The 12,900-nt window shown below is 42.2% G+C and overlaps 1 protein-coding gene across 1 annotated transcript in view; it reads right to left on the bottom strand.

The window, feature by feature from the left end:
- The window catches only part of PLEKHH1 (pleckstrin homology, MyTH4 and FERM domain containing H1), a 50,839-nt gene extending 42,093 nt beyond the window's left edge, over positions 1-8,746 (bottom strand). The window contains 2 exon segments of the mRNA XM_068397319.1: positions 2,798-2,860; positions 8,621-8,746. Coding sequence (XP_068253420.1) covers positions 2,798-2,860; positions 8,621-8,746 — 189 coding nt within the window.
- Between the last annotated feature and the right edge of the window lie 4,154 nt (positions 8,747-12,900).

Here is a 12,900-nt window from a genome sequence, read left to right as displayed (position 1 = left end):
TGTGAAATATTTGCACACTATCGGTCAAAGAGACCATACAGGCACTATAGTCTACATAGACATAGGGGCAAGGCACACCATATCTTCCTCCTTTGCAACACTGTGGTCAGCTTTTTACCCCCATTCACTACTAAGGTATACACCACAAAACCCTGGCCATTTGCTTCAGATCAAGATTTCTATAGAGAAATGTACTATGGAGTTCCTTCCTCCTCCTATCCCCAGCTTATACAATGTTTTGGCAATTTCTGGCTTTCTGACAAGTGTTGTCTCCTGCTAAGGAGTTACCATGTTAGATATTTCAGAAGCTTTGCCTATCTTTGAGCTCCTGCCAGTGCCAACACTTGTTCATCTCAGCAGAAGCAGCACCAATGTAACGTTCCTTCACTACAAAGTTTCAATGCACTAAAATCTAGCTGCTGATGAAGCCTTTCAGGTTTTTAGCAAATTTTTAAAACCTCTTTGCTTTCTTCAAAACCTATGTCTCTTGATATGCCAGTCCATTTTATTCCAACCTCATCCTATTTCAATGTATTATAGAATTTCATTTTTAAAGGTGAATAGAATTCCATCAACTTAACTCAAACCTGCTAATTGCAGCATTTGATGATGGGAAAATATCTGGCTCCAACACATCCCAGAGACTAAATCTGCAAAGAAACCAACTCCAGATGCCATTAATTTTTCATGAGTTTGGAATCAGGAAGGCAGAATGCAGGCAATGATCTGAGCACTTCACAGAGTCTGTGCAAGAGAATTATTCATGCTCTGATCATCCTACACTTCATACTTGCAGAAGCTGTGTTTTGTCCTCCTGTCTGCCTGCATTAGGCAGAGAAGTAAACTGCCTCTTCCTCATACTGAATTAGAAAGGTAGGCACCCAACATCCGAGCCAGAAAACTAAGCCTGCTGAGTCGGATGTGTTTTCATTAGAGTTTAGGGTGATTATAGTAAAAAGAAATGGCCGCCCCTTTCTGTCTGATGCCTAAATGCTGACTCTCTACTAGAGGCTCAGAGAGGGGACTGCAAACATGTGATTTCCTTAATTGAGGCTGGCAGCTACATAGGGCCCATTGAATTAACAAATCCAAGCCCCCAGACTCCTGGAGAGAAAGATAACAAGGGATTTTACACTTGATGTGGAGCCCTCTCATTTGTCAGCTGCTTCTCATTCATGGTGAATATACTTGTTAGTGGAATAGAATGGTCCTGCTCCTTACGCTGTCACTTCTTCAGGCTGTCAGGCAGCAATGAAGTATTTCTCTAGGAACACTTATCTCTGGATGTGGATAAGGCTGCTGGAAAGGCAGACCCTACAACTTTGAGGGTTGCTAGTCTTCAGGACCTGCTAACACATGGTTGCAGAACTTCTGGTGGTAGGTGAGTGAAAGCAACCCTTGTTTCTCCTACACCTTCCCAGACAAGTTGTACCTTTCTTGCCCATTCTCAGACCTGGATTTGACTCTTTCTCCATCTGTTCCCTCGCTGTGATTGCATCTTACCATATCACGGACACTCTACTCCTCTCATTGAGGTATCTGCTAGTATGAAACCTCCTTCATTGGCCTGTGGCAATAACTATATTTCCTGATGGTGCTGTCACAGTGACAATGTTACCTTTGCCTGTCTTGGTTGGATGTGGACTTACCGATACCACTCTCAAAAACAACTCTTGATCTTCGTTGGCAATTGCTGATCTAGCATAGAGGCCAACAGCATGGTGACTAGACATAGCATCTTTTCTATATTTAAGCTAGTCAGAAAAAAAAATCTTGACACCAATATAAAACTGGCATGGAATAGTACATTCTGCAGACAGAATACATTACCAGGTGCTTTAAGTTCTTGATTCCTAGGCAATATGTTTCCCAGTGCTTATAACACTGCCTATTCAGTTCTTCACTACTGAAGTCCTCTTTCACAGCCATTCTTGGCCATCTTGAATGGCTCTCAGTTCTGCACTTTAATCTGACTCAGTGCTCCCTCCTGCAGCTCTTGTCCAGCTGGAGGGAGCTGATTCACTTCTTCCCTTCAGCAGTAGTCTGCAGTGATGCAGGAGCTCAGACCATCTGGCCCTTCATGGCTCTTTTGTTTTTATAATACTCCTTAGAGCGCAGACTGTACAACAGTCTGCTTCCCAAACGTCCGTTATTCTTTATAGCCTGTTCACAAGCTGAAGTCTCTCTCTTTCCCCCCTTCTCCATTATTCAAGAAGCATAGAAGGACTAGCTTAGACAATATACCTAATTTTTAGATTGTTATAGTAATATGCAATGAATCCAGCTCTTACTGCTTTTCTCCATGGGCTCTCAAGCCAGAGCAATAACTACTAAAAAGAAAGTCCAAAACAACTGATAGATTCTTGCAGACACACCCTTACTTCTTTTGCAAAACCTTCTCTACTTGTAGACAAGTCCTTACCAGTACTCCTACGTATTTGTTTTCTGAGGACCTGCCAGGCAGCTCTATTACTGCATTTTAATCCTGAGGTACAACATCCCCTTTCCTTTTCCGTAAGCAAGCACGCCTATCATGGATGAAGGGGCAAAGGCTGTGAAGCTGAGATGCAGATATAAGGTGCTGATTTTCACTTCGGATTGAACCTATTCACGCACCTGTTCATAGCTCAGGCTCAAAGACTGGGAAGTAGGCCAGAAAATCCGTTCACCACTGTAAATCAATGTCTCCCTAGCAGAGCACAGCACTGTAGAGTGCTGTATGTATGCTAGACTGGAGGGAATTTAGAGTAAGTTCCTGCTTGGCTTGTACCAGAGCAACCATAAGAGAATCTCTTACCTGTTTCTCTGCATCCTCAGCTCTTTGCTCTGCTTCTATCACTCTCTGTTCCAATTCCTGCATCTTCAGAGCCAGAGGAGAAGGAGGGAAGAGGGGGAAAGAAAGAAAAGAAATTAACATCAACTGGAAATTCACCTATTTTACCCAGGAATTCCACTTCTTGTGCAGGTCTACAGATCTTTGGCATCCTTGGGGTTAACTGGACAGCTTTGATCAGGGAAAAAAAGCCTTTGACCTTTTCCAGTCTTCTGCCTTACTTTGAATTTACCGGAACTGTTTTCTCATTAGTGAGCTTCATCATTCATTACATGGGTCAAGGGAATAGTCCCAAAGTTTTGACCTTGTCTCTACAATTTACACACCATGGGCTGTCCCTGCAAGAAGCCTGTCTCCAGCGTGCCATTCTTTCCTGTTTTTATTTCAGCTAGGATCCATTCACAATGGTAAATAAAAGTGAATACATCTTGGAAAGCTCACAGCAGGTTCTCTGCAATGCCCTGTTATAACCAATGAATACTTTGCTTTGGCTTCAAAAGCATCACAGGCTCATAACTGACAAGATAAACAAGGATCTTAATTTTCCTATGCTTCTTTTCATTTTAAAGAGCTTTGCAAACTGACAGTTCTATGATTCTTTATCTGAGCATTACTGCTACAGAAGTCAAAGGACACTGAACAGAATTTTATTCTAAATGTATATAAATCACTTCATTCTCAGTGAAATGCAGATGTACCTGAGGTTCCTCTAACAACTTACAGCTAGAGCCCAACCTTTTTTTTTTTTTTTTTTTTAATAGCAACTTAGGATCTCATTCAGTGCTTCCAAGGTCCTCTTCCACCACCTGCCCTGCTTCGATGGGTCTCAGATTTAAGCCTGGTAATATGAAGTCAGTGACACTAAGTTTCATCCACTAAGCTGCAAAATTTGAGGAATGTTTCACAGAGTTTCCAGCATTTCCTTGTGTTTTACTAATGAAGGAATGACACAGAAGCAGCTTCAGAAGATTAAAAGAATTATGCTTCAAGCAGAAAAAAAACTATAAGGGGAACTGAGCTCCTTTTCTCTCCAATGCATTTTATGATTCTTGGTAAAGCATTGGCATCAAGTATTCAGGTTGGTCACTATGAGGATCAAACCAATACTTCTGAAAATGGGAGTTACTCCTCTTGGGTTGATCACCCAGAATGCAGTTGTCAGCATTCCCGTGTTTCCATTTCCTTCAGATGGCAGCAAGACAACTCTCCTTGTCATATATACACATTGGTCATAAAGGCAGACTGACACCTATTGACAAATATATCAGAAAGGTACATATATGTAGACACCTCAATGGTCATATAACTAAAAAAGCCATGCCATAACAAATTCAAACCACAACGATGAGAAAGTGCCACATTTAGCATGATACCTCTCAGGTTTGCTTTTTCAGTAGAGCAATTAAGGACATCACAGTTTACAGAGCTTAATAACCAAATCAAGGATATTTCTTCGGCAGAGGAACAGAGAGATGCCACAGAAGATTGCACAGACAGCCAAATGTCTTCTGACCAAACACCCAGTCTCTGAGAGTCTTGGTGGAGATTGAGCTCAAGGCAATCTAACACTGACAGCAGTGGTCTGAGTTACAACATGGGTCTGTGTCCATTAGGAACAGTGATCTACCCATGCATTTATCTGTTAGTCTCTGGACAGGCATCACCACAGATGGGTAGCAGCAAAATATATTGGTGAAAGACAGATGCTAACTGGAGACATAATATACCTTATGAAACAAAGACTGATGTTGACTTCAGAGTCAACATCCTCTGCTAGTTTTCTGATGAACTGACAGGGTCTATGGTCACAGCACAGACTTTAGATGAATCTCTGAGCCTTTTCCCAAAGGCTATCCTCTTAGACTAATATTCAATCCTCCACAAGGTGGGCAATCTCCAAGAAAGACTCAGGTTATTTTAAGAAGACAGTACTGTTCTGACTAAAAAAACTCCTTGTTGTCTCAGCCTCATGACAGTTTGCTTTGCATTGCTAGTAGTCCTGGTTCCTGCTCAGGAACATACAAAGAATGTATGTTGTGACCATTCCTGATCACTAAAGAGTTATGAAACTTCTTGTGCAAGCAGGGTGACTTGGCTAAGTTCCAGTCAAATCAATTACTTTTGTCATCCTAATTCCCTCCATAGCCTTAAATGAACTTGTACTTTTCTTAACTTCCTGTACTACATTGTTGGGTTGTCCTACTATGAACTGTTAAATAACTGCTGTGTTTCTCATGTACACAAAATGATTACTTCACCCATCCCCCGTGTCAGCTGTCTCACTGGAGTGCATTCAGATTTAATACATCCATGCTTGTAAGTCTCTTTCAAATCCCTCAATGAATTGATAATAATGCTTGGTATTTACATGGGTCCTTTCATTCAAAATGCTTTCTAATTTGACAAATGCTACTAAGCAACTTGACCCAGGTCACATAAAAAACTTAGTGACCAAGCCAAATTGGAGTAACTCTTCTCCCAAACATTAGCCCAGACATCTTCTATGGAGAGAAACAGGCCCAGTTGTATAGCCATGCTTGCATGAGACAAAAGAAGCTTTTTCCAAATGTTCATTGTTTATTGAAGTAAGACAGAAGCAGGTTAAAAGCTACCCAGATGGCCCTTCTAAAAGCTGCAAAAGATGCTCCTATCAACCATTCACACAGGCTTTCTCTCTCCTGATGGCTCAGGACACATTAAATAAAACTGAGTGAAAAAAGTTCCTGCATGTCTTAGCCTCATTTTCCTCCTGTTGTTCTCTTCCAGAGCTCACTCCTAACCAGGTCATCTTGCTGCCAAGGCAACGGCCTGATATGTCCCTCACCAACAGAGGACTATTCCTTTCTTTGTGTGTGTACAAGAAAGTCAGAGTGGCAACAACTGCCTGTTTCCAGAGAGACCAGATCCCTGCTGATGTTTACAGCAAGGCAGGACCCAGGGGTCTCCTGCTCTGTAGGGTCCAGCAAGATGGCAGAGCATTGTCTTGGAGGCCATGGGCTGGGGTTCCTCTGCCACGCTGAGCCACAGCCAGGCTCTGTGCAGCTTGGGCAGCGCTGCTCAATAGCTGAGACCAGGCTACCAATGTGGGAGTTCACACCATGTGAACTAGGGCACTGCCAGTTAAACTGTTGGGTTTTTAAATTCCTCGTGTTCTGAACAGCGATCTAGATTATTCAATCTAAGCGGATTTTAAAATTCTGAAGTATTTAAACTGTTAGCGCACATTGTACTACCATTGCCAGGCATGAGTGGTTGGGGTTTTTTTGTGAGTTAAAATAGTAAAATCTGCCTTAAAATCATAAAATTGGTTATAAAGATTGATTTAAAGTGTGGGGGGATCAGATTTTCAAGCCTTTCAATCAGTAGCTTCCAGATGCCTGAGACAACCTAGCTGGTGAGCAAGTATCACACTGTTAACACTATTCTTCACTTTCACTAGCAGAACCACTTTTTTTTTTTTGAATTAATTTTCCTGTTGCTGCAAATCAGATCAGAGGATCTCAGGGGCAATGCTCACCACAGGTTGGCAACACAGCTTCAAACTGTGCCTACTTCACATTTTTCAAGATCTTCTCCCCTGCCCCCCCCTGCCCCAAAAAAAGCCTTTTTGAAAATGCAGTACTCTCTCAAATAAGTTTGAATCTCTTCATTCTCACAGATGGAGCTGTAAGAAAAAAAAAAACATTTAAAAAAAATAATCACAGTTGCTATAAAATACATGATAAAAATCCCTGGAGGTGGCATCACTATGCATAAAGCATGCGCCTCCTTTGGTTCTGCATCGCTACCCATCTGAGGGGGAGAAGGATGCAGCATGGACAGGAGCCCCAGTTGCTGTGACTGCTAGGGAGCCCTGTAGTAACTGAGGAGGAGGGAAGGAGGGTCTCTGAGCAAGTCATTGCAGAGTTGTCAGGAACCTGAGGCACAGGACGCTTCCCAACAGCAGTGTTCAGCATGAGCCTTGTGTGCTGAGCATCTGCTCTGGTGCCTCAAGTCCACCTGCGTCAGGAGAACCTGCCAGAGCTGCGCCACAGTCCCTGAGGCTCTCCCCTTCCCACATGACATTCAGAGTAGGGAACTGCAAACCTGCTAGCTCTTTGACCCTTCAAGTAAGCCTATGAGGGTGCTGTACAAGTAGTTACAGAGTAACCTGATCACTGAACCAAGCTGCTCCTTAATCTTAACAAAGGGAACATCGCTTTGACTGAAAGGCTGGATTAATAGCAGTCAGGCCCTTTCCTTGAGGAGCCCCCTGAAGCAGATGAAAATTTCATTCTCTGCCATGGCCCACAAACCTCCCTACAGAGGGAGTCAAAAGATCTCTGGCAAGTCAGTTCTCCAAAAGGAAGTTCGATAGGCGGGTTTGTTTTGTGTGGGTGCAGTCAGGAAGTTTCTCAAAGCAGGAATTAATAAAGCACGACGCCACAGATTCCATAATGCAGCAGAGTATCGCACATGAGTACTGGTTGTCTTTACCCAACCTGCGCCACATCTATACATGATTTTTTTAATGTGCCTTTATCTAAATGGACTTTATGACCACTTTCAATGTTCTCCAAGGTAAGTAGTCATTAAGCTCCATTTCAGAAGCTACCTTGAAAAGATGAATAGGGCGCTCAGAATTGTATAATTTCTTAAAACATGAGGAGTAGAATGAATGTCTCATGCAGTATACAGCATTAGTAGAAACATAATTACAGTGAAAGCAAGAATGAAAATTGCTCCACTCTGAAGTAGATGTCATTTGGATGTAAAAACATTCAAAACCAACAAACAAGAATATACACATAAAAGTTACATAATGCAAAATGGAGCAAAAGCGAGTTTAGAACACATCTGTCATCAGGTACTGCTTAAAAGCATTTGGAGTAAACTGCAGTCAGTTGTAAAGATTTCAACTTCACTAGCAAACTGTGACTGAAAGAACTGTTCTCACTTTCCAGCAGTAATTGAATATCTGAGCAATCTTGGACTGGACTGTGATAATGTAAGCCACATTTTGAAACAAAGAAGGAAGCCCACAGCAACCTACAAACTTGGATTTTATGCAAATTAGAGGTTAGTGAAAAAGCTTTAATTCAAATCGAAAAATAACTCAATTTACAGTAAAGAAAAAACACCAGAAATCCACATCATGATGGAAACAAAAAAGCCAACCCCAACAAAACACTCAAATCTTTGTCAGTCCTCTCCCCTAGGGTTGCAAATGAGTTCACTTAGTGCACTTGAAAGAGATTAGTAAGAGATGTCTCTAAAACCAGAGATGTCATGCAAGTTTCTAACATCCAGATCTCAGTCCTGCTCTTCAGTATCCCCAGAACATTTTGACTGGATATGCGACCTTATCCTAACACTACGGCAGTACATGTAGCCTTGTCCAGCCTTTTAACATTACAGCATAATTTGCACTCCTGTAAGCTTTTCTATTGCCAGCCAAGTCCTCATCCGGCTGTTCTTATCCAAAATACCCATCTTTGCTCTGCAGCTGCCTCAGCCACTTTAGATATCCAGAATCTTGCTGGTACAATGTTTTCCAGTAGAGTCTGAATACCTGATGATTTTCTAGTAAACAAGGCCAAATTCTTATTTTCACTAATGCCACTTTACACCACTGTGACAGGCACATCTCTGTGTCTCAAGTGATAAGCTGAGTGCAATGGCATACTGTAATCAAGGAAGAGATCTCCACTGCAATTAACAGTTTTATTGGATAGCTCAGTGTTTAGCGACATTTTTCCTTTCATGCCATAACTCAGTGCAAAGTAGAAGCAGCCACCACTGCCTCACCTTCTCTGCTAACAGCTCTCGGATCTTGCTTGCCTGCAAGCGGAATTTGAAGAGCTGGGACTCCAATGCAAGGCATCGCTTTTGCCAGTCCATACAGCTGCCATTCTCCACTTTGAGTTCTGCCATTGTGAAGTTAATCATCCACTTGGGATGTCATCTGAGGTGCTCTAAAATTCCTACAGAAGAGAAGGGGAAAAAAAACAAACCATATTTTAGACGGGCAAACTTTTTGCCCCTTGTGCCTAGTCTTCCTCGGTCCCTCTTACAGGACTGGTAACAAAGGCCATTTCTTCTGCAAGCAGATGAAATGGTACTATCCCAAGTTATTGATACTGCCCTCTGCCAGAGGTCACTCTTTTAATGGACAACAGATAAATATTCAAATAAACTTTTATCTTTGAGTAAATAATTTACTAATGCATCATACATTCCACAAACAGCCTTATTGCTATTTTTACAGCCTTGCTCATCATCTACCTATAGACTAAGAATGTTTTTACTCCTGCCTCCTTTGTACCAGTATGGCTGTAAACTCTCAAGTCACTAAAATCTCTTAAACGTAACTCAGGTCACACACCCATTATTAACTTGGGGCATCAGTGCCTTATCTCATACAGACTGTGTTATGAGGATGTGACGTATGAACCAACAGTATTCCCAATCCTTAACTACTTGACACAGTCAGTCCACAAGAATAGTGGAAGAGTAGCTATACCACAGCACCTAAACAATCGCTCTGTGAAAACATAGAGATCCCAGCCAGGAATAAGCTAGGGCTGAAGACAAAACATGCAGGTCTGCTTAAGTCCTTGTAGGCATCACAAGATACACATAACTCGACAAAGTGGAAAAAGCTGTGGTTTTTGAAGTTGTTTTATTTTCTTACTCAGTAACTGTTTAGACATTTCAGATACTTTGTGCTCATTGTAAAAGACGTGGAAAATGTAGGTAAGAAGTGTCCTTAATCAAATTCAGGCATTTGTCAGCACTCACAAAAAGGTTTATAGTATCAACTCAGTGCATGCAGTCCAGCAGCCAGATGTATAACCCTACAGTAACAAATGTTTACAAAGCCAGAACAGTTATTAGTTCATTAGCTTCATCAAAACACTGAAATCCATACTTATTAAAGGAACTTCTCAGGCGCTCAGAGGCAAACTGGGTGCTTTCCTGAACTGGAGCCAAAGTAACAGGTAGAGACCAGTGAAGTCACTCAGCCTCTTGCCTTTAGATCTGCCTTTGCAGGGTGGGAAAGCTTAAGATGTCCCTCTAGATGTATCTACTCACCAAGACACCTGGCTCATATTTTGCATGTAAGAGACCTGAGATTCAAGTTACCCTAAGTATACATAATAGTGTAAAGTATACAAAACACAGCAAGACACTCTGTCCAGCTATATGAGGGCAACTGTACGAGCTTCAACAAGGCTAAGTGTTGGGTCCTGCACTTGGGACACAACAACCCCATGCACCGCTACAGGCTTGGGGAAGAGTGGCTGGAAAGCTGCCTGGCAGAAAACGACCTGGGGGTGTTGGTCAGTGGCTGGCTGAATATGAGCCAGCTGTGTGCCCAGGTGGCCAAGAAGGTCAACAGCATCCTGGCTTATATCAGAAATAGTGTGGCCAGCAGGACTAGGGAAGTGATCGTCCCCCTGTACTCAGCACTGGTGAGGCTGCACCTTGAAAACTGTTCAGTTCTGGGCCCCTCACTATAAGAAAGACATGGAGGTGCTGGTGCGAGACCAAAGAAGGGCAATGAAGCTGGTGAAGGGTCTAGAGCACAAGTCTTATGATGAGCAGCTGAGGGAACTGGGGTTGTTCAGTCTGAAGAAAAGGAGCCTCAGGGGAGACCTTATCGCTCTCTACAGCTACCTGAAAGGAGGTTGTATTGAGGCAGGTGTCAGTCTCTTCTCCCAAGTAAGAAGGGATAGGACGAGAGGAAACGGCCTCAAATTGCACTGGGGAGGTTTAGATTGGATATTAGGAAAAATTTCTTCACTGAAAGGGTTATCAAGCATTGGAACGGCTGCCCAGGGAAGTGGTGGAGTCACCATCCCTGGAGGTATTTAAAAGACGTGTAGACGAGGTGCTTAGGGACATGATTTAGCGGTGGCCTTGGCAGTGCTGGGTTAACGGTTGAACTTGATGATCTTAAAGGTCCTTTCCAACCAAAACAATTCTAGGATTCTATACCCCTGCTGTTCTGAGTTAAGGATGATACATTTCATACCCTTTAGCTACAAACATTACCTGTAACTTGTATATACAGGTTGCTTTGTTCAGTAATAGAAAGTTTTCCAGTCAGCAAGTTGCCTGCCTCTCCAACGATTTGGGAAGTCCTATTCCAGGTCAGAAGGTAGGTTTAAGTAAAACTAGGAAAAGGCACACTTGTGTTAGATACTGCATCACTGAAAACGCTCTGCAATAGGAAGGAAGACCAGTATTCTCTACAAGCAGCACGCCTCCAGCTTTAAAGAAATACAGAGGCTTTTCCACAGCACATCAATCTAATCTCTAGCCCAAGCTCCTTGCCAGGCATTTATCCAGGCTACTTTTGCCACACTTCACAACATTGTAGGGTGTCCCTCTAAGGTACTGCTATCAGTCCTTCTCAAGCCAAAAGAGTGCACTAAATCATGGAAGGATCCTACAACACCGTAAGTTTGTTTACAGCTAACTCTGTTCTGGACATAATAATTCAGCTCTCAAATGAAATTCTGTTCTCTTTCATAGAGGTATAAAGAGATCTTAGTTTTCATTCATAGAGTTTAAGTCCAAAGAGGACATATGAATGAATGGGATAAACTCTAATGGCACAAAGTAAAATGAATCTGATTTACCACACAGCTTATGCCAGAGCAAAAGTAATTTCCTCAGATAGTCCATAACTTCTGGTTAAACTAAAATACCCCGTTCTCAATAGGAAGCCTAAGACTGGGATAGATGTCCTGAATCATTAAGTCTCATTCCTTCTCACTGCAGACAACTGCATCATAAATGAACGCAGCCCTTCCCTAGAACTGTGCAGACAGTTTTGCTCCCACTATTCCTGTTGTTCTAGAACCTCACCCCTCTAATAAGCCACCTTCTAATTACCAGCATAAATGTAGTCATAACCAGCTTGTATCTGTTCATTCTTGTAGAACATTGCCCTTCAGCTTAGCTAGTTTTTTTCCTCCCTCATATTTACCCTTTGGTATATTTATAGATATCAAAAGCTTCTTAAAGACCTCATTTTGCAAGACTAGAGATAAGGTGCTCTTTTAGTCTCATAAGAAAAGCTCACCACTCTCCCTCTGCACCTGTTGCAGCTTTTAGTGCACATCACATAAGAGTTGGGTTTTATCTTTCTCACTCCCCTTCATAGACATGGATGACTACAATTGGCATTCAGTACTTTTCACTCTCCTAGGGAACACCTCAGCTGATTGGATTTGCCTTTTTTTTTTTTTTTTAACAACCACATTACACTGGTGATCGACCTGCACAGACAATTCAACACAACTGGAGCAGAGGAATCTCAGCTGGCTTTGCCTTTGCAAGTGCCAGACGTGGGAGTGGAGGGGGCCCATTACAATGATACTGGAACAGATTAATAAAGCACAGGTCTGTGCCAGATCCGCACAAGACCAAGGATCTCTGTACTACAGCCCATTGCAAAACTTAACAGGCCCATGGTTATCCTGTGATGATTAGTATATCCAGATCTCCTCCTCCTCCTCTTCTGCTGCTCTAAATGGTGATCTCCCAGGTTTTGTGCCCACTTTATTACTACTTCTAATGTGCGATTTTACTTTGTGTCATTAGAGTTTATCCCATCCTTACTAACCCTCTGGGTCAGTCAACTCTTCCAGTAAAATACCTACCTTCTAACAGCCCCCCTTCAGCACCGTGTTGCCACATTCTCTTTTGTCATTTCTTTGTCTATCATCTACCTTATTCTTCTATTGAAGAAACCTTACCCTTTTTCAGAGAAGGGTATTGTATCACAATGTCTCATATTTACCCCTAAATTACAACTTTATTTACAACTTCAAATTTATTCTGAATTATCACTTACTGTTAAATGAATCATTCTTTCTCCTCCATTCTCCTAAACATAAGCAGTTCATCTGTACTTTATGAATTACAATATCAACTTTATTTTGACAGACTAAGTCCTTGCTACTGGACCTGCCATTTCATATGTCCTTTTTTTGTAATTCTTAACCATCTTAATCCACTAAGTTCTTTGATTCCCCCAACACGCCCCCCCCCCCCCCCCCGGTACTTTTCATATC

This window comes from Nyctibius grandis, chromosome 4 (genome assembly GCF_013368605.1).
Source record: "Nyctibius grandis isolate bNycGra1 chromosome 4, bNycGra1.pri, whole genome shotgun sequence".
NCBI lineage: Eukaryota > Metazoa > Chordata > Aves > Nyctibiiformes > Nyctibiidae > Nyctibius > Nyctibius grandis.
This window is presented reverse-complemented; position numbering and strand designations above follow the sequence as displayed.